The sequence below is a fragment of the Ornithodoros turicata genome, chromosome 8, assembly GCF_037126465.1.
Source record: "Ornithodoros turicata isolate Travis chromosome 8, ASM3712646v1, whole genome shotgun sequence".
Lineage (NCBI taxonomy): Eukaryota > Metazoa > Arthropoda > Arachnida > Ixodida > Argasidae > Ornithodoros > Ornithodoros turicata.
In genome coordinates this window covers 20,699,484-20,721,896 of record NC_088208.1, presented here as the reverse complement: position 1 = coordinate 20,721,896, position 22,413 = coordinate 20,699,484, and the positions used below count along the sequence as shown (strand labels likewise).

The 22,413-nt window shown below is 45.8% G+C and overlaps 1 protein-coding gene across 1 annotated transcript in view; it reads left to right on the top strand.

The window, feature by feature from the left end:
• Nucleotides 1-1,770: 1,770 nt before the first annotated feature.
• The window catches only part of LOC135366649 (phospholipid-transporting ATPase ABCA3-like), a 47,504-nt gene continuing 26,861 nt past the window's right edge, over nucleotides 1,771-22,413 (top strand). Inside the window, exons 1-10 of the mRNA XM_064599447.1 lie at nucleotides 1,771-1,795; nucleotides 4,785-4,987; nucleotides 6,064-6,297; nucleotides 7,212-7,559; nucleotides 9,295-9,697; nucleotides 11,928-12,109; nucleotides 13,892-13,999; nucleotides 18,276-18,548; nucleotides 20,400-20,549; nucleotides 21,825-21,968. Coding sequence (XP_064455517.1) covers nucleotides 4,811-4,987; nucleotides 6,064-6,297; nucleotides 7,212-7,559; nucleotides 9,295-9,697; nucleotides 11,928-12,109; nucleotides 13,892-13,999; nucleotides 18,276-18,548; nucleotides 20,400-20,549; nucleotides 21,825-21,968 — 2,019 coding nt within the window. The 5' untranslated portion in view covers nucleotides 1,771-1,795; nucleotides 4,785-4,810. The remainder of the gene's footprint in view (nucleotides 1,796-4,784; nucleotides 4,988-6,063; nucleotides 6,298-7,211; nucleotides 7,560-9,294; nucleotides 9,698-11,927; nucleotides 12,110-13,891; nucleotides 14,000-18,275; nucleotides 18,549-20,399; nucleotides 20,550-21,824; nucleotides 21,969-22,413) is intronic.

The following is a 22,413-nucleotide window of genomic DNA, read 5'->3' as shown; positions in this document are numbered from 1 at the left end:
AAATTCATGGATGAACTCTTTAATGAGGGGATTTTGCGCAAGAGCGATGTAGCAGAACGGGAGATATATTCCTCGTTGAAAACCATTCCGCGCTTAAAAACCCTTACACGCGTACGTGTGTTGAAATATCCATCGCTGCATTTCGCTATGCAAATGAGGCGAAACAAGGACTACGCGCTTTACGAACGCAGAAAGAGCGACAGGCAATCCACGTGAGGGGGACACGTGCTTTGGAACGATTGAGCTGATTGGTGTAGGCGTTATAATCTGTTGGCCAGATAGACGGCTCTCCGACCCAGATAAGGCGAAGGTCGCATCATTTCTGCGCTCGACTTCTTGTTTCCATTCATTTGCATAGCGAAATTCAGCGATGCTTATTTCAACACACGAGCGCGTTTAAGGTTAAAAAAAAAAAACATCCAGATTTATAAGTCATTTCATCCAGAACATCAGTCACATCCAGATTTATGAGTCATCAATGAGTCATTTGCATAGCGAAATTCAGCGATGCTTATTTCAACACACGAGCGCGTTTAAGGTTAAAAAAAAACATCCAGATTTATGAGTCATTTCATCCAGAACATCAGTCACATCCAGATTTATGAGTCATCAATGAGTCATTTGCATAGCGAAATTCAGCGATGCTTATTTCAACACACGAGCGCGTTTAAGTTTTTTTTTTAAACATGGAATGGCTTTCAACGAGGAGTATGTCAAGTTCTGCAATCTCGCTGTTGTGCAAAAAACAAAAAACAAAACAAAAAACAATATAAATGAAATAAAAAATAAAAATGAAATAAATAAATAAATAAATAAAAGAACAAGAAGAGAAACCTAATTAAAGAGTTAAGTAACGAATTTTAGGTAATTAGCGATCTTTTAGTTACATACTTTCTTCGAGAGAACGTTCGTCTGGCCATATATAACTCAACACTCTTAGAAAATAGTGTGGAGCAGTTGCACCTATTTGGAGGTAATAGTTGTCGTATATTTTGTGCCTGAAAAGATTGCAGAGTTCTACATGCCACCTGGTTGAAGCCGGCCCAACAGATTAGCGCAAACTCCAAAACAAATTTTAGTTGCAGTTATGTTCGTTTTACACAATGTGCTCAATGTCCATTGCAATGTCGATTCTGGGAAAGCAACACCCCCTCAAAGTGCATTGCTTCTGTGGCTGTATAATAACAGCTCTCACACACATTTTGTACTGCACTTGCAAAGAGGCGGTTACAGGAAAGGTCACCACCCTTTTTTCCTGGGTTTTTTTCCTGGGTTTTCCTCAGACGCTTTCAGACATATGTCGGCGCAGTTCCCCTAGAAGTCGGCCCAGGACGCACATTTCCCCAGGGCGTCAGTCGTGACGTTGCCCACATACGTGAGGCCGACAACGGCAAGCCCTTTCACCATCACCACCACCACCACCACCACCACCCTTTTCACCCTTTCGTCAGACTTAGGTGGTGACTATAAAAATTACCACCTTTTCACACCCTTTTTCCTTATAGAGTGAACCGCAAAAACGGCATCTATTTCGCTCTGCTAGTTTTTCTAAATTTTTTAAATAAAAATTCTGTAACGGATAAAAAAAAATCCCCGTATATAATACGTGCCAGTTACATCAGCGGCTTCTGGCATGGGGAGGAATATAGACGAGCAATAATATCTCGAAGCACAAAGCGAGTAATGGAAAATCTTGGCTTTTCCCGCACGACGGTGATCGCTCGGGTAAAATGCAGGAGTACCAAGGTAGAAGACGAAGAAGAAGAAGAACCAGCCGAACGAACAGTCGACGTATGTAAGTGCTCCCGTTATTATTTCTTAGATTACCGCATCTTTGTGAATACTATATTCCTTCGACTTTGCCATCGCCAGAACTACAGCATTACCATTTTAAATGTTACCATTTACCATTACCATTTTAAAGGTTTCGAAATGCGGCAGTCGTCGCAAAAGCCGCGCGGCCGAAGCTTGTGCCGTGCCTGTCTGTCTATTCCAGAGTCTTGTGGCGTACTTAACTGTCTATTCCAGCCTCTGAATAATTACCTTTCCGTCATGCTCACAAATATTACGTAGTCGACGTTATTTATTTCCTAATCATATCCTATTACAATATGAGTCATCTGTTTGTATACGATTGTGCGGCAAGATGGATGACAGAACATTGGCAGAGTTCTGGCACAATATTCACAGAACTTACCGCATAACACGTTAAAGGCCAGTGTTGCCTAGCGGTCCTATCTCAGTATTATGTAAGAAAATGGCGAGACACTAAAAAGGAATCAATAAATTCTCAATCAAGGCCGGCAACTGCACAGAATGATACCGCTGTCACTCCTGATTTATTGAAAGCGCATGCGTACGACTTTTTGTGACAGCCAACACTATTGCACGCGTGTCAGAAAAAGGCGTGCGCACGCCTTTTTCACCGAATCGGGTGAGAGAACGATGTTATTCGGGATGATGGTTGGCTAGCAGCGTATAACGCTGTAAATTTCTGTTTCAACGATGACGATAAACGATGCTTTATTGCAACTTCCACGTAAAGAATACATTCAGGGGGAAGCCAAAAAGCAGCACGAGTGAGTTTTAAGAGCACGGGCAGTACGCCTTTTTGTGACAATAACTGCACACTCTTAAAAATGAACTTCTCCGCATAGCACGATTCTCGCCAACCGTCATCTCGAATGATATCATTATCTGCCCTGATTTGTTGAAAACGGAAGGCGTACGCATTTTTTGTGACACTTATGCTGTTCATAATTGTCACAAAAATGGCGTACGCCTCCCGTTTTCAACGCATCAGGGCAGATAACGATATCATTCGAGGTGATGGTTGGCTAGGAGTGTGCTATGCGGAGAAGTTCATTTCTAAGAGTGTATAATTGTCATAAAGAGGCGTACGCGTCTCGTCTTCAACAAACCAGGCGAGAGAGAAATGTCATTGGGATGACGGTTGACCGGGAAAGTGTTATGCGGTGAAGCTTCGTTTCAAGAGCGTGGTTCCCGTTTGATTACGTGGGACGTGACGTCACGGCACGTCCGAAGGGAGCACGTTTTTCGCGTTGTCACTAGAACGGAGCGCTCAGCACTAAATCTGGCGGTTGACGTGACCCCCCCCCCCCCCCCCCGGGATATTTCCTCACCTCAGCTCAGTCTCACTCTACCTTTCAATGAGTGCCATTACACCTGTAGCGGCGTCCAGTTCCGCTTATATTTCGAGCCCCATTATGAGCCCTACTTTTAACGCTCTCAACGGGATCGTTAAGTAGCTACTCCAGGCTAGTGAGAGCCATGGCTCTATGTTCTAAACGAGCAAACGCACTTTCTGGCCGCGTAATTAGACTCAAGCTATGTGACTGCACTTCGAAAACAGGGCCACGGAGAAAAAACTGCCGAAACAGAACTGCAGCGACGTAGTTCCGCCAGATTTCACCCGTTTTGGCGGCATTCATGCGCTCTAAAAAGAAAAAAAGAAAAAAAAAACAGGACTTCACCGCATAGCACTTATGCAGCGTTAAACTTTTTCCAGCAACTATATGAGCAATTTTCGAGTTGCTGGCAGTCGGCCGACACCGGCAACCTCCAGCAATATGGAATCGCTACCCGACCGAAAACGTGAGAAGGTGCTCGTGCACGCGCCAATCAGCGAGGGGAGCATTTCCACGTGACGCGACTTCTTATGCCGTGGTCACGTGGCCGTGATGTTATTTCGTTCGTGGGCTCAAATGGAGCAGGTGCAGTTGAGAAATATATACTATATATATACTTTTTTCTTTGTAACGCCACGCGAACATGCAAATAGTCATTTTGTGAAGATATGATATGATCTCTCGGCATAAAAAAAAAAGGAATAATTCGATTCGAACACACGTTCTCCGGTCGGCGTAAGGTTGCTTGTGGGTGGGGCTACCGAGTTGCTGCATGTGAAAGCGGTCTCAAAATTTGCCGTATATGTCTTTGGTTCGAGTTACGTCGAGTTGCTGGAAAAAGTTGCCCCATGTGAACTCCGCTTTAGCACAACGCTGACCCATTTGACGCAAGCTGACACCCAATTGACACAAAAAGGCACACGCCTCCTCTCATGTGGCAATGGTATAGGGGCTCAGCGCGTCATGCGGTGAAGTTTGGGTTTCGGGTGGGTAGGAATTATCTGCGCACCACAGAAATCCTGAAAAATCGCCAGTGGAATTTCTCGGGGTGCGCTGGCGATCTTTCAAGATTGTGACCTGCCAACCCTGGTTGTCTTGTCACTCCGTGTGCGCACGTGCTTTTAATGCAGAATGCATTTACGCTAACGCATTCTCACTTGCTTCACAAAGACTGAGCACACACACATACACAAATGTTCATGCACCGAGCGGACATTTTTGATTTTAAAGTCAACTGTCTTGCTTTGCTTTGGTAGCGTCACTTCGAACAGAACCACTTCTATGCAAGACGTATGTCGTACGCCTTTTGTCGTACGCCTTTTGTGTGACAATTATGAGCAGCATAAGTGTCACAAAAAAGGCGTACGCCTCCCGTTTTCAACAAATCAGGGCAGATAACGATATCATTCGATATTATGGTTGGCTAGGAGCGTGCTATGCGGTGAAGTTCATTTTTAAGAGTGTACGTTGACCTAAGTGGTAACTATCGAAGTTACCACTTTTTCACACCCTTTTTTCTTAGAGTGTAGCAAGTGCCATTGAGGACTACGGAGACTAACATCGACACAATGTTTGCAGACATACCTTCATGTCATTGTCAACCATTCTCACACGTAGATTACTGTATGCTTTCAGTTGGAGCACCTTCCCCGCCAGCGAAGATGCTGATGCTTCTAGAGCAGATAACGCTGGCGATGTGGAAGGAGCTGTACCTTCGCGCCGTGCTGCGTCGGGGAGGCACTTCCCTCCTCGAAAGCTCCCTGCCTCCGGCACTCTGTCTCGCCTTCATTGTCTCGGGATACCAGAGCACCCAGCAGTATGCCATCAGCAAGCAACAGGTATCTTACGCCTGACTCTTACACTTTGTGCGGTTGGCGTGGTGGAAGTGGTCAGGCAAGGGAGTACGTTTACCGTGTATTCATACGTACGACGCCCCAATGCAATGTTCTAGTGGAAGAAAAGGAAAGAAAGTACGCTAACGGGATAAAAGTTCTGCCGTATCATAAAAACTTGAGCACTCGTACACTGTCAGAATATCGGGAATGGAGTACTGCGTTCGTAGCAGACGACGCCACCGGCCGTGCCGTCTGCTACGGAGTGGGAGTGGTCTCGCATGGGTATTTTTTACAGTATATTCCCACGAGCGACATCCTCACCGACGATTTTAGTAGAATAAAAAGAAGAAAAAAAACTCACACAGGACGAGACTTCTGCCGTGTCCTATGTTGTGCATTTAGGCGGGCACCGGAATGTCGGCAATGGAGCACTGCGCTCAGGGCAGACGACACCATGGTCTGTGTCGTCTGCTACGGAATGGAAGTGGTCTGGCATATAGGTACGCTTAAAGTACATGCCCCCCCGAGCGATGTCTGCACACACACACAAAGTTTTAGTGAAAAAAAGAAGAAAAAAAAAGAGGGCTCATGGAACAGAAGTTCTGCCCCGTCATATGTGTTAGTGCGGTAACGGAATATTGGGACTGGGAGTAGGGCACAGCGCTCATAGCAGACGACACCATCTGCCCTGTCGTCTGCTACGGTATATTATGTGGTTGCACAGCAGGGTGTTTCCAACGCCACCTAGATACAGAAAGCCTGCTCATTGCCTCCTCTCCCTCCTTCGCTACGTGGACATTAAGAGTCAGAATTCGTCTGCTACTGCGATTCACCGTTCTGCGAATTCAAGAACTCGCAAATGACTGCAGCTCACCAGGAACCTGCAGACGAGCAACCTGCAATTGTAAAAAAAAAATTGATGAAAAGTCTTCCGAAAAATCTCCGAAAAATATTGGATTCTGTCTCTCCCTTTTGTCTTTGTTATGTTTTCGCGCTGTGCTCCCTGGGAATTAGCTCTCCTCCGAAAATCAATCTATCTATGTCTTTAACGAGGGCTTTTTTTTCTATATCTCTCTCAGATGGTGGACTGGCCGTGCGCGGTATCCGAGGCGCAGGTGATATTCCGCCGTGTGGCGTACGCCCCACATTCGCCATACACCCGCGACCTCATCGAGGCTGCTTTTAAGCGATACCCACCGGAAAGGGGCATATTGGGCTTCAAAGATGCTAAAGATGCCATAGCGTATGCCACGAACGGTGCTGCCGACGACAGTTTCGACCTGCTCGTTGAGATCGCCGATGTTAGAAACGACGTAAGCTCCTTCCACTATCTCATTTGACATCCGAGCCAAGATGACCTGCTGCACTAAAAAAAAACCAGAACTTTACCACATAGCACGGTGAAGTCTGAAATCAAGGGCGATAACACTACCATTCTGTACAGTTGTTGGCCTTGAGTGTGTTATGTGGTGAAGTTACGTTAAGATGTGGTTAACTGTGTTTGTGGTGGATTTTTTGATTGTACGTTAAAGTGACACTCCGGACTCGGAAAGTAGCGTTTATTTTATTTAGTCCATGAAGGTGGATCAAGGATTCTATACTTCAATCCTGTTTACGAATGCTGTACGTTTCTGTCATTTTTTGGACATTTGCTGAGCCTCTTCAAGTTTCGATGCATGCGACGCTAGGAGCGGGTGACATAATCATAATTCCCCAAAACTGCAATGATGTCATGTTCTGGGGAGGGCACGCGTCTCGTTGCAACGCTGCCGGCGTCCGGAAAGGGGGGGGGCGGGTCACGTGACCCCAACCGAAAGAGGGGAAAATGGGAGAGATGTCTTCTCCCTCCTTTGTACGAGTGTTTTCTCGAGGGTCGGAGCGGTCGGATGATATATCACGTGGGGATCCGCTAACGGAGAGCAAAAAGTGAGCCTCCAGGAAGATGCGAAGGGCAACAAGGTTGCCAGATGATAGCCGAGCGCTCCTTTGGATCCTGTACATGACGTCACAGTTCTCGAAACTCAAAATTAGTTTTCTCTAGATTTCGCATCACGTAGAGCCAAAATATTTTGCAAGAATGTAAAGTGAGACAAGAAGACACGAGATTTAGTCCGTAGTGACACTTTCATTCCCCTTCAAGTATTTCGTTCACCCCAAACTGCAACTACCATACCGTGTCGGGCCCTCAGTTATCGAATTTCGATTCTTGACCCAATGCGTCTTCTAGGACACCAGGCCACCGGAGGTGCTACGGTATAACCTGCACTTCAACACCACCCGCATGTACATGATACCAAATTACGACGACAAGTTTGGCTATTACCCACTACGACGCGAGTATCTGCTGCCTATCCTGTGCATGATCGGCGACAGTCAGATCCATTTGGTGTCCCGCGCACTGGGCAAAGGCAACAGCACTCGCAGCTGGAGGACCCGCTCCTTCACTCGAAACATGGCACCTCACAAAACCAAGTTACTGCGGGCCTACGCAGCGCTGGCCTTCGAACTCGGCTTTACCTACTTGTTCATCAATTTTGCCGCTGATGTGGTTCTGGATAAAAAGACCGGCAGAAGGGTAAGACGTACGCGTGGATATTTGCTGCCTCCTCTACACTCTTAGAAATGGAACTTCACCGCATAGCATGCTCCTAGTCAACCATGATCTCGAATGATATCGTTATCTGCCCTGATTTGTTGAAAACGGGGGGCGTACGCCTTTTTTGTGACACTTATGCTGTTCATAAATTGTCACAAAAAGGGTGTACGCCTCCCGTTTTCAACAAATCAGGGCAGATAACGATATCACTCGAGATGATGGTTTGCTAGGAGCGTGCGATGCGCTGAAGTTCATTTATAAGAGTGCGGGCAAGCCAAATGCCTTACAGTGAAAGTCCCCGTTCACGACCCGAAAGGCTTGCACTCTTAAAAATGAACTTCACTGCATCGCACGCTCCTAGCCAACCATCGTCTCGAATGATATCGTTATCTGCCCTGATTTGTTGAAAACGGGGGGCGTACGCCTTTTTTGTGACACTTATGCTGTTCATAAATTGTCACAAAAAGGGTGTACGCCTCCCGTTTTCAACAAATCAGGGCAGATAACGATATCACTCGAGATGATGGTTTGCTAGGAGCGTGCGATGCGCTGAAGTTCATTTATAAGAGTGCGGGCAAGCCAAATGCCTTACAGTGAAAGTCCCCGTTCACGACCCGAAAGGCTTGCACTCTTAAAAATGAACTTCACTGCATCGCACGCTCCTAGCCAACCATCGTCTCGAATGATATCGTTATCCGCCCTGATTTGTTGAAAACGGGGGCGTACGCCTTCCGTTTTCAACAAATCAGGGCAGATAACGACATCATTCGAGAGAATGGTTGGCTAGGAGCGAGCTATGCGGTGAAGTTCATTTTTAAGAGTGTGGGTCGCAAGCAGGTTTCCGGGATTTCGAAGTTCATATTTTTTTTGACGAATTCGGAAAGTGTTTTTGAGAGTTCAGGCTTTTTCGTCGTTTAAACGACACACTCGAAAAGAGAATGAGAACCTCCCTCGAAAAAAGCGCTGTATGTTATGCGGCAAAAGTTGCAAACAGCGACATCTGTAATACGAGAACCTGGCCACGTGAAGGTCGGGGAACCTGAATATTCCTTGTATATAGTTACCAGGCCAGTTATGTAGTTGGGCTGGAGGCGGGCTCACTTCTTAAGAAGTCTGTGGGAAATTTTTGTTCGCAGGGTTCTCGTAAACCTCGCGAGATTTCTACACGAAACAGGTACAGGCGTGTTCCCCTCGAGCTTGTCTAGGGAATGACATATCTTTAAAGGCCTCATCCAATCCACTGATTTTTGTCGAAAGTTTGTCAAATTTTCAATACATGGGTGTTTATTGGAGATGCAAAAAAAATCGCTTCTCTCCGCACGCCCGCCCGCAATATTTGGGCCAAAATGATGTCATTCCCTACAGTAACAGTCGGGGAATTGATTGCAATCAACAAATTCGACAAGCTTACTGCAGTTTTCCAGATCCCTACGAACGAAAATACTGGCTTTGTCGTTTGCTAGCATGTTCTGCACGCTGGCGTCGTTTACATTACTTCCCTCGCGGGAGGAAAGCAAAGCGAAGAAAAAAAATTTGTGGAGGTGTAGCCAACTCTCTCCGGAAGCGAACGTTAACTAGACCGCATGAGTCCGCCTTAAAAAGGGCGTACGCCCCCCCACGCTTTCCACGAATCACGGGCGATAACTGCGTCGTTCTATGGCGCGCGTTTTCTTGTCGTGATGTTCTCTTTTCAAGGTGCACGTCTGCCTCCCAGGAATTCCGACGTCTCATGGGTCAAATCCCGGGTGTCTACTGGTTCGAAGTCATTCTACGAGCCTTGGGTCCCATGCTCGTGGCCTCCTTCGCGACGCTTTACGTTGTGACCAGCGTGGCCGACAGCTACGGAGCGTCCTACTTCCAGTACACGAACCCGACGGTCGTCATGTCCGTGCTGTACATGTACACCCTCCAGATGATATCCTACATGCTGGTGCTCATAGCTTTCTTCTCGTCCGAGACCCTCGTCTCCGTGGCCACGTGTCTCTGGGTCCTCCTCGCCCTCCTTCCGTACATCGTGTTCATAGACGAAGGATACCATGCAAGGCTCCTGAGCTGCCTGTTGCCCAGCTCGGCGTTACAGCTCGCCTTCGACGTCATGCTCACGTTTGAGCTCAGTGGTAAGTTGGTACTTTTTTTTGTTGTTGTAATAGGCAGGAGGGGGGGGTAGGTACAATCTTTAAAGGGGCACTAAAATGCACAAACAAGTTCACTTCAAATTACGTTACACGCTATGTTAATTTGGTACTTGTTATCATAATTCAAAACTTTGATTTCGTTACGGACCTACAATCGTATTTATGCTGGATTCTTTCTTGCTTCGGTGCTAAGCAGTGAACGTCGTTTCAGCTCGTGCATCAGTGTTTTTTAGTGCATGCTGCGCGTACCACGCCATGGAGCAGTCCCGGTGAAAAACATAGTGCGCGTTGCGAAGCGAACTGGCGTCGCTGTCCGAAGGACGTGATGTTGTCAGTGGAACATTCGCGAGAACCGTTGTGGGCTACAATTAGTGAATCGGTATTGAAATATGCAGCAGTGCGCATCATGCCGCGCATACATATACGGAACACCAACGATCGGACCCGTTCCAAATCCATACGCCCGCGATAGCTATGCGCGCGCTTCTCCTGCTGTCTCATTGGATGCCGCTAATCTTTGCCTCCTGGTGATCCCATTCGTTGCCGCAAAAGACGGCTCTGTATTCATTGTGTTTTTCTTCTGAACGGTGGTGTTGTGTGAACTGATTTTGTTTGAGTTTTACTAATTGAAACGTGGACTTTCATTTGAGAGCAAGTTGTTTTTTGCATTTTAGTGCCCCTTTAAAGAAGGATGAACTTCACCGCATAGCACTCTCCTAGCCAGCTATCATCTCCCGAAGGACTTCGTTATTTCTTCTGATTTGCTGAAAACGCCATTTTTATGGTATTACGCAGTTCATAATTGCCACGAAAATGGCGTACGCCCCCGTTTTCGTCAAACCAAGAGGGAGAACGTTGTCATTCGGGTTGATGGATGGCTAGGAGGGTGCTATGCTCTAAAAGTTGAACTTCACCGCATAGCACGCTCTGCGCCAATCACTGCCACGAATGATAGGATTATAACTTTTGATTCGAGGATAGAGGGAGGCATACGCCTTTTTCTGTCAATTAGCATGTATCCGAACTGACACAAAAAGGCGTACGCCCCCCCTCCCCTCGTCGAATCAGAAGCGATAAACCTATCATTCGTGGCAACGATTGGCGCAGAGCGTGCTACGCGGTGAAGTTCTGTTTTTACAGTGCATACAGTAAATTGCTGTGTTTTTATGGTGTACACTCTTAAAAATGAGTTTCATCGCATAACACGCTCCTAGCCAACCATCATCCCGAATGACAACGTTCTCTCCCCTGATTTGTTGAAAACGGGAGGCGGAGCCTATCTTGTACATTATGCACGTGCACAAAATAGCCTCCGCCTCCCGTTTTCAACAAATCGGGAGAGAGAACGTTGTCATTCGGGTTGATGGTTGGCTAGGAGCGTGTCATGCGATGAAGCTCTGTTTTTACAGTGTAGGGTGCAGTGATGCCCACACTCTTAAAACAGAACTTCACCACATAACCCAGTGAAGGCCAACCACGTCACAGACTGATGCCGCTATCACCCCTGATTTGTGTGAAAGTGCGGGGCGTGCGTCTCTTTGTGACAATTAACTGAACTGCATAAGTGTCACAAAAGGCGTAATTTTAAGCTTCCTGTTCTCAACAAGGCAGGAGGCTCACTCCAAAAACAGGCTTCACCAAATAGCACACTCTTAGTCGGCAACCATGCCGGATGACAATATTCTGCCCACGAGAGGCGTACGCCTTATGGGACGCTTATGCAGTCGCGTAAATTGTCTCAAGAAGGCGTACGCCCGACGCTTTCCACAAGTCCGGAGTGATAACTGTATCATCCTGTGCAATGATTGGCCTTCGCCACATACACTCTTAAAAACGAACTTCACCGCATAGCACGCTCCTAGCCAACCATCATCTTGAATGATATCGTTATCTGCCCTGATTGGTTGAAAACGGGAGGCGTACGCCTTTTCTGTGACAATTATGAACAGCATAAGTGTCACAGAAAAGGCGTACACCTCCCGTTTTCAACAAATCAGGCCAGATGACGATATCATTCGAGATGATGGTTGGCTAGGAGCGTGCTATGCGGTGAAATTCATTTTTAAGAGTGTAGCGCGCTCCTAACCAACCACCATCACGAGTGAGATCGTTCTTTCCGCTGATTTGCTGAAAACGGGGGCGTACGCCATCTTTGTGGCATTATGCAGTTCATAATTGGCTCGTAATCTTCCTCCATTGTTTACGCATCCAGATATAGGTCTGGACTGGACCACTATGGGGAAGCAATACGGTCCCGACGTGCCCAGCCTCTCCCTGATCTTGATCGTCATGACGCTGTCGTCCCTGATCAGCATGTCGATGGCCATAATATTGGATGATCTCATCCCTCTCTCTACGAACGTCCACTGGGGAAGAGAGTTCAACATTTTCAGGGTACACGCTCTATACATACAGGGTGCGGCACGAAACGGGTCATTCGGGGTTTATAAGCAGACGGTACACTCTTAAAAATGAACTTCACAGCACAGCACGCTCCTAGCCAACCATAATCTCGGTTGATATCGTTATCTGTCCTGATTTGTGGAAAACGGGAGGCGTACGCCTTTTCTGTGACAATTATGAACAGCATAAGTGTCACAAAAAGGCGTACGCCTCTCGTTTTCAACAAATCAGGGCAGATAACGATATCATTCGAGATGATGGTTGGCTAGGAGCGTGCCCATGCGGTGAAGTTCATTTTTAAGAGTGTAGAACGGAAAAATATGCGGTCAATGACTCCCGTGCGGCAATTAAGTTTGCCATCTTCAAAAAATACTTTCGTTGAATTTCAATTGCAATAAATTGAAATTTCTGAATTGAACTCTGAAATTTGCTTAGTCAACATAACTTTTTTTTTTTTTACAGAATCAGGAAGCCCGTGGCGAACTTAGTCGAATACACCGGAAGCCGAGATATTTAATTTTTAGTTTTTGCTCAGCGAGTGCAAAAACAAATTGTGAAAATCGGCTTTTTCTGACGCGCGTATTTCAACGGCGCACGAAATCGGCCGCAAAGATGCGATGCGATGAGAGGAGAGGAGGACATGCCCCTGCCCTGTACCAATGGGAATCCATGTAGCCTCAGATTATTATCGCGATGTCTCTTCTTTTCCATTTCCCCTTGTTTTTTGCAGTGTTCTGTCTATCATCTGGGCAGGGGCATGTCCTCCTCTTATCGCATCTTTGCGGCTGATTTCATGCGCCGTTGAAATGCGCGCGTCAGAAAAAGCCGATTTTCACTTTTTTTTTTCCACTCGCTGTAGCATTAGATATTTCGGCTTCCGGTGTATTCGACTAAGTTCGCCACGGGCTTCCTGATTCTGTAAAAAAAAACAAAAAAAAGGTATGTTGAGTAGGCAAATTTCAGAGTTCAATTCAGAAATTTCAATTTATCGTAATTGAAATTCGACAAAAGTATTTTTTGAAGATGGTAAACTTAATTGCCGCACGGGCAATGACACGTTTCGTGCCGCGCCCTATATATATACATACCGGGTGTTTCAGTCATAAATCCCCGGGCTAAATAATTCGCGAACGGGTGCACCAATCGACGAACTTTCTTTTGTTACAAGTATCTGTCCGATACCAACTACAAGCTGCGCACCGTGTGAATGAGTGCGAGGCGCTCATTATTTAAATAAAAATTCAAACGAGTTTCGTAAAAAAAAAAAATCTTCTAAAACACGGCGCTGCCGGCCGGCATTAAAATTTGTACTACCCCTTTTCGGACCTTCAGTGTAAACCTTTTAGAGAAAAGTCTGCCACCGAAGCTGGTCATTTGTTGCTGTAAATTAGTTGGTTTCGGTTTACATATTTTGTCGCGGCTGGTCGCGGTGAAGCGTAAAAAGACGTAATTCATTGGTGGACAACGGAGTGGAAGAGCGTGTAGAGGAACACCACCTCCTCTACATTTGGTGACCCGAGCGTGATCGTTGCTGAGAGCTGATCGTTGATGTGGCCTTCCCGCTGGGACATTTCATCATCGCCGGTCAAGACTCATGTAGAGGAACAGCACCTCTTCACAAGCGTCCTTATGCGCTTCACCGCGACCAGTCGCGACAAAAATATGTAAACTGAAACCAATTAATTACGGGGATTTAACTGAAGCACCCGGTATATACATCGTGATATATGTCTCGTGATCGATACGCGCTCATTTCAAATCGCAAATATCCAGAGGGCTAAAAAGGCACCGTCGACACGAGAGCAGGCACCGCACGACTTCTTTGAAGTGACGCACCCGCACACGCACTCGCCTACAATTGCCGTGGAGCACCTCACCAAGGTACCCGAACTTGACAAATTATTGTGTATTATGTTGTTAAAGTACGTACACTCTAAGTGAGCTTCACCACATAGCACGCTCCTAGCCAACCATAATCCCGAATTATATAGTTCTTTCCCGTGATCTGCTGAAAACGGGGGGCGTACGTATGCCATTTCTGTGGCAATTGTGAACTGTACAATGCCACAGAAATGGCGTACGCCCCACACCCCCCGTTTTTAGCAAAGCATGGGAAAGAACTAGTATATAATTCGGGATGATGGTTCGCGAGGAGCGTGCTATGCGGTGAAGTTCAGTCTTAAAGAGTGCACGTACGCCCGAAAGGAACTTCTAAAACTGTGCTACTGCTTCAGACGAGGTGAATAATCTCTAGCCTTTCAGCAGCGCCTCAGTCACGATTGTACATTGAGCTGCGAAATTTGGAAATATGCGTATTTGATGCATTTACAGAGTATTTAAACAAACAAATACTCAAAAACAGTATTGAAGTATAAATTTTTTCATGCAGTTTTTAAATACAAGATGTGAATACATGTACTTATATTTTAAATAGTGTTTTAAATATAATGCGCTTAAATATTGGCCACCCCTGCTTGACGGATAACGCAAAAGGAACGGGATTCATCTGTTGCGTCATTCTCCGGCTGGTTCCGTCAAGCGATCTCCCGCGATGATTGGACAAGTCATTTGCGGAGACCAATGAAATTGAGCGCCCCGCGTTGTCGGCCTTCTCGAGAGGAAGAGAGAGGGAAAGGCTTAAATTTCAGGTTCTTTCGCTCATGAATCACGTACGAGGCAACTGATTAAATCTCGTTCCTTTTATGTCGGTGTAAAGGTAACGACATATTTCATTCCACGTGGAGAGATGCAATCTTCGCAGTGTAATTTGCAAAAACGCATGGGGAAACTAGCCACACTGGTACGACCAGATCGCCTCACGTGATGTCAGCAGACCTGCAAGCAGCCGTAAGCTCTCATTGGCCACAGAAAATTCGTCCGCTACTGCTATACGGCGCTTCGGCAAAGTCTGCTACGTCACGAGACACACAACTTCACTGCACTGCACGCTGTACACAAAATTATTGCCAGGATTAATAGGGTTATAGCTTATTCTACGAAGAGAGATGGGGGCGTACGCCTTTTTGTGTCAATTTGGATATATAAAATTTGTTACAAAAAGGCGTACGCCCCCCCCCCCCCCTTCTTGTGAATCAGATGCGATAACCCTATCACTCTTGGCAATGGTTGGCGCACAGCGTGCTATGCGGTGAAGTTCTGTTTTTGGAGTGTACTTATATTTGTATCTGTATTTATATTCTGTAACAAAGTACGTACATGCGTTACGTATTTAAATACATATTTAAGCAACGTATTTTGTACTTATATTAAAGTACACCCTTAAAAATGAAGTTCACCGCAGAGCACACAACTAGCCAACCGTCACCTCGAATGATATCGTCATCTGCCCTGATTTGTTGGAAACGGGAGGCGTACGCCTTTTTTTGTGACACTTATGCTGTTCATAATTGTCACGGAAAAGGCGTATGCCTCCCGTTTTCAGCAAATCAGGGCAGATAACGATATCATTCGAGATTATGGTTGGCTGGTCGCGTGCAATGCGGTGAAGTTCATTTTTAAGAGTGTACAGCAAAAATGGATTCATGGAAATGCATTCATTCAGCTGTCAACGTAACGACATATTTCCAGTGATGGCCACTAACTACTTCTACAGTAGTTTAACTATAACTACTAACTACTTTGTGATTGAGTAGTTTAACTAGTAGTTCAACTACTTTTCGGGGGAGTAGTTAAAACTACTTTTTTAACTACTCCAATGTAGTTTAACTACTTAACGTTGTCCACCAACACCAATCCCTTGTATTGTTCTTGGACACCTAAATATGAATCACAAGCAATAATAAATTTTGGCTCAAGCCATTGCTACGATCGTCAAATGCAAAGCTTGCGGCGGGATTCTTTTTGTGCCTACGCGATAAACTAAGTTGCAGAATTATTTCACAGCAAATCAAATGAGGCTTCACTAGACAAGCATTACGAGTGAAGATTTAGTACACATGCATGACACAATTGCTCTGCACCTTCGTTCTCATCAAACAAGTTGCTCAAGGTAAAAGTCGGAAGCACAAACATGCCGTAAAGCTTGCGGCAAAATCGGAAGTAGTTGGCGCCTTCGGCAACCCAACTACCGTAGTTAACTTCTTAAAATAGTAGTTTAACTAGTAGTTGCCACTACATTTCTGCAAGTAGTTGATAACTACTTTTTAACTACAATCAGGTAGTTTAACTAGTAGTTTAACTACATGTAGTTAACTACTGGCCATCACTGCATATTTCATTGCACGATGAGAGATTTTTGAGTGCCCCTTCCCTGCTGTTTTAAAATGCTTTTAAGTAGCAGCTACCGGAAACTGAGAAGGAAAGACCATTCTAACTTAATGATGCGCGGGGAACAACAGTGAATGTGTTTGTCATAGCCGAAGGAACAAACTCCCTACAAATGGGGTCCAATCCCACAGCTGCGTGATGCGGAGAAGAGAGATGATGATGTTTCGGCGACTAATTATGACAGTAGTATATCTCCCGAAACATTGAAATGCTGTCAGATTTACGTCGAGTTTGTAATATGTTTTTGCAGGGTCAGGAGGTCCTCTTCATTAGCGTCAGCCACTCAGGAAGGTAGATGTTAACTACCAGTGAATGAAGCGTGCTGCTCGGTTCTATATATTTATTCCAGCGCGTTAATCAGTATACGGAATGCCTAGAAGGGTCTAACGAGAGATTTGTACAGAATGTGCACCAGTAGAAATGTGTAAACGGGATAATTTGTATATAGGAAGCGCGGTAATACAATTTAGCGAAGGTTACACATTTCGATCGCGTCGTTAAAGGACAACGGAAACGAAATTTGTCCATTGCAAAAAGGGGACCGAACAAGGTGTAAATATTATGTAAAATTATGGTGCCACTAGTATTTTGCAAGTACGCTGTGCGGATGGCCATATTTCTGACGATTACGAGAGCGCTGGGCCGCCCACTCGACACGATCGCCCATGGAGCGCGCCAAGCATTGCTGGAAAATCTGAGGAGCGCGTGACGTCAAATATCTCTCGCGCTCCATGTGCGGCTGCCCGGCACGCCTGAAAATGTTTGATTCGAAGATCTCGTGGAAGTCTGAAGACAATATATCCTATGAGAGATGGGTTCGTACATGCTTCTTCGTCTCCGTTCTTTCCCCGTAGCAGGAATTAGACGTACGCCGAAACACCAAATGAAATGAAGCGAAATGAAAGTCAGGAACTCCAACAGGAGAGCCAACGTGCGTCACTTCCGTGGTCTGCTACGGCGGCGCGGCGACGCTCACCAGGGGCTCAGAGTGCTCCACGGCTGAATTTTATATCGCGATTGTGGCGGCGTTTCAACTAATATACGCAAATCTAAGTCGGATTCCGGATTGTTTTGGTACACATCGCAATATGAGGCAAATAGCTTTGCAGCCTATTTTCGTTTCCGTCGTCCTTTAAAATATAACATGACGTCCTTTGCGCTCCAAACTTTGCACACTTGTAGTCATTTGTCTCAAGTTTTATCAGTATTTGTTTCTCGAACGTTATCATTTTGCAGAAACAAAGTTAGAAACCAAGCAAATTCTGACATCATCCGTTTCCTATGGCGTCCCCAAAACCACCATGTTTTCCTCTCTCTGTTTCACGTTCACATCACTACGTATATGTGGTGCTGCCTCGAAACTCTGCGTCTGGTCCATCTGGTTGTTGGTTGTTCCATAGGTTCTTGTTTTGCTTCGTCTCTACACTCTTAAAAATGAACTTCACTACATAAGCACGCTCCTAGCCAACCATCATCCCGAATGACAACGTTCTCGCCCCCGATTCAAAAAAACGCAAATTTTTGTACAAATCTTCTGAAAAAGACTGTGATTTCGGTTGGAATAGTGTGCTATGACCATTGGCTACTGAATTCATCAAGAAAAACGTTACCTTTGCTTGACTAATTTTCGAGTTCAATTAGCAAAATTAGCTTAATTAATGTGTGACGCGAATGCGAATGGCCTGAATCTGTGGCGAAAGTCTGTGTGTGTGCATTCCAAGTAGTTTCATAATTTTCTGAAGTTAAACCTATTTTTAGAAATTTAATGACACTTTCTCACCGGACACCCTGTAGTGTGTGCTGCAGTTTTCAAACCTTTCCCAGCACATTGTGAGGAAGTTTCTTTGACTCGTCTTTTCTCATTTCGCAGTACTACAACAACCGCGCAGCCCTGAACAACGTTAACCTTCGGCTGTACGAAGGGGAACTCGTGGCCATCATGGGTCCAAACGGCAGCGGCAAGTCCACCCTCCTGGGCTGCTTGGCTGGCACCATAGCTCAAAGCTCGGGAGAGGTGTTTGTCTTGCGGAACTGCATGCGTATCGCCACGCAGGCTGCGCACGAGCATCTGGGATACTGCCCCGCCGAGTGTGCGCTCGACGACTATATGACAGTCACCGAAGCGATATACTACTTCTCCAAGGTGACGCATTCTCGCTTATTTATTGCCACCGGGCGAGGCTTACTTGAAACACAAGGTATCAAAGCGAGACAGAAGAGAGGGCTTTGACTTTTGACGACGGAACGCGGCTTAAAAACGATTTTTAAAGGTACTATAAAGCAGTCGAGGTCGAACTTATGCAATCAGCATGACGTGAGAGTGCTAGACTCAAAGGTTCAGCACAACAAGTAATATGCGCAGGAGTTTACTCTATGTATTTCTAATTGGTAAATAAAAACGCAGTCAAGAATGTCGTGGCGACGCCTGGGGAGAAGAAGTCCGCAATTTGTCAAGCAACCCTGTAAACAAGGAGAACGATAAACAGATGGCTTCCCTGTCGGGATTTGCAAATGCAACCTTTTGAGAAAATGTAATTTGTGTGAACGAAAATAAACAAAAGCCGAATCTTGCACTCAGTAGCTAAACGTCTATACCTGGGTCTTCTTTCAGCACCGTGGCGCTGCTATCGTACGTCGCTCAGTTTGACCCAGAGTCGTGCGCATGAGACAATTTCGCCGCCGTACTTGGCGGAGTTGGCGTTTCGTCGGTCCGCTTCGCCACAGTGTTGCCAGTAGATTTAAATTTGCATTTTTTCGGGAGCTATAACGTCTATGTGAGAAAATTTTGCGGCATTTTACTCCTGGGGACGTACACAATTCAGGGCACACAAAACATGATGTTGCACTTCGACTGCATTATAGTACCTTTAAGTCTTGATAATGTGTTTATACGACGTCATTCTTTACTTTACTGGCACCTTCGGGAATTCACACACTCTAAGAAAAAAAAAAGGTAGAATTTCCTACCCAAGCTAGTAGAAGGGCAGTAATTCTACCATTTCGGGCCAATCCACGCGCGACTTCTCCTCCGCGGGTACAAGCGGCAGCGTCCCTTTCACTTGCTCCCCTTTCTCACGTTTGCTCTGAGAGAGAGAGAGAGAGAGAGAAAAGGTAGAATTTCCTACCCAAGCTGGTAGAACGACGGTTTCTACTCTGTAGTTTGTTTCAACCCTGCAGTTATCCCCAAAAGGTAAAATTGGTTTTGCGTAGAAATGTGGTTGAAACGCAGCTCTACAGAGATGGGTAGAAAATTCAACCTTTTTTTTCTAAGAGTGCACATGCCAGAAGAACGTACTAATTCCAAGAACTGTGCCGTTTACCCTACTTCAATATAAGCTTGTTTGGTTTCTGGAATTCCTTATCAGGAACAGGAAAATGCAATGTCCTGAGAAATCTTACAATATATAAAAAGAAAAAAAAAAAGAAGCGAGAGAATGCAAGTTCGAACCTCAGTAGTCTCAGCGAAGCAACTCCTCTATCAGATGTCCCTGTAAATGGCCAAATGGCCACGTTTAATTAATCGGCGCTCCGGCCCAGTACTGAGTATGCTGACGCACTAGACCATAGCCATCTAAATTGCTCCATGCCCCCATCTCCCTCGTTCGTTACGCAGATATCTAAACTCGCACTGTCGTCTGCTTTGAAATGCAGTGCTGTCGTCTGCAGAAAGTCTCCGGCTACGAGTGGCTGTCCATGCGGCTGCTGGTGGCTCGCTTCCGTAGCTATGACGGCCGCTGAAAGCATGCCTGTGATTGGATTGGCCACTTAGGATTATTGGACGTCACAGAAGCTGACATCCGTGTAGAGTGCTTAGAGCAGGCGGCAGCTACGACAACAAAAAACAAAAAAAAACGCATTATCCAACATTACGCATTAACGCATTATGGTTATGACGCAATCGGGGAGTGCCAAAAATATGATTTTTTCCCCTTATATTTTATATTACGAGACTTGGGAATGTACCACATCGTGTTCTCGCTTTACTTTCATGTAGCTGAAACAAATTACCGCTACGAGCGAATTCGTGTACGAGGTGGTGACGGATTTTTTCCTTCTGGAACGACGGAACGACAGAATCTGTGAACTCTCTTATGGACAAAAGAAGGCGACCATGTTAGGCGTATCGCTTGTTGGATACCCCAAGGTAAGAGTCGTGTACATCCTTTAAAAGTGTTACCGAGATCGTATTTAGTTGTGCTGCATTGTATTGTACAAAGAATCATATGACAACGAAGGACGACGTAAGCACCCAACAGTGATGCGATGTTCATATTGAATCGGTTGATGCTGTCTACTTTATCGTTAAACGGGCTCTAAATAGCAAAAATTTCTACTCGCGTAATGAAAGATTCCGTTACCTTGCCGCGAGGAAAAATTACGAAGGAGTCATTGCGCGTTACACTTTAGAACCCTGCCTTCATCATTACACTACATTACACTACACCACGTTGCACTCTAACAGCCGCGTTCATAAAACAGAACTTCACCACATAACGCGTTGAGAGCAAACCATTGCACAGAATAAGGGTCATCACACCAACGTTGTGGAAAGGGCGAGGCGTACGTCTTTTTGTGACAATTCACATGGCGCATACACTCTTAAAAATGAACTTCACCGCACAGCACGCTCCTAGCCAACCATCATCTCAAATGATATCGTTATCTGCCCTGATTTGTTGAAAACGGGAGGCGTGCGCCTTTTCTGTGACAATTATGAACAGCATAAGTGTCACAGAAAAGGTTTACGCCTCCCGTTTTCAACAAATCAGGGCAGATAACCATATCATTCGAAATTATGGTTGGTTAAGAGCGTGCTATGTGGTGAAGTTCATTTTTAAGAGTGTAGGTGTCACAAAATGCCTACACCTCTAAAGCCTAAGCCATAACTCGCTCAACATCCACTTCACAGAATGATAACGTTATCACTGCTCATTCGAGGAAAAATACGCCTTTTTGCGACCACTAACACAAAGGCAAAATGCCACAAAAAAATGTGTACGCCCGCAATTTTTGAGCGAAACACGAGAGAGAACGATTGTCATTGGTGGTTGGCTAGAGGCATGTTGTGGGGTGAGGAGGAAAAGTGTCACGTGACCAGCTCACACGTGGCTGAGCGGTTAGCGTGCTGGCTATGTCACGTCGAGACAGGGAGGTACCTGGGTTCGAATCCCGGTGCCGCCTGTGCTCTCTGAGGGTTTCCCTCAGACAGTCAGACATGTATGTCGGCACAGTTCCCTTAGAAGTCGGCCCAGGACGGACATTCCCCACAGAGCGTTAGTCGTCACGTTGCCCACCTTTGTGAGGCCGACAAGGGCGAGCTCCTTCATCAGCGCCACCACCATAACGTCACGTGATCATACTAGCTTCGTGACGTTAAATCTCTTTTTTCTTCTAATCTTCACCACCTTCACCTCTATAGGTATTGATCCTGGACGAACCAATGGCAGGCGTGGATGTTCTACTGCGGCGACGCATGTTGAAGCTCTTGAAGACTATCAAGCAAACAATGACTGTCATCTACACGACACACCGAGCGGACGAAGTGGACTTCGTCGCGGACAAGGTCGCTTAAAGCCGCACGAAAGTGCAAACATTTCTCCTCGCAGAATTAAAGATGCCGTTACCTTGACATCAACGTAAAAGGAACAGGGTCCATCCGTCGCGTCGTTCGTGATTTATGATCGAGCAAGAAACAGCAATGTGCGCTGTCCCAAGAAGTGAAGAAGTAGTGTCGTTCTCAAGAAGGCGGACGATTCGGAGCGACTTCCTATTGCGGTCTCCTCAAACGATATGTCCAATCATTGCGAGGTATCGTTTTGAGGGGACCAATCAGAGCGCGTTGTGGGGATTCTTGAGAAAGAGGGGGGGAAGGAAAGCGTAATGTGCGTTTTCTTTTTATAAACGGATATATCGAAAGCGAAACAAATCACAAATGACGGGACGGATGAATCTCGTTCCTTTTATGTCGATGTCAACGTAACGCTTCGTTTCATTCCGCGTGGAGAAAT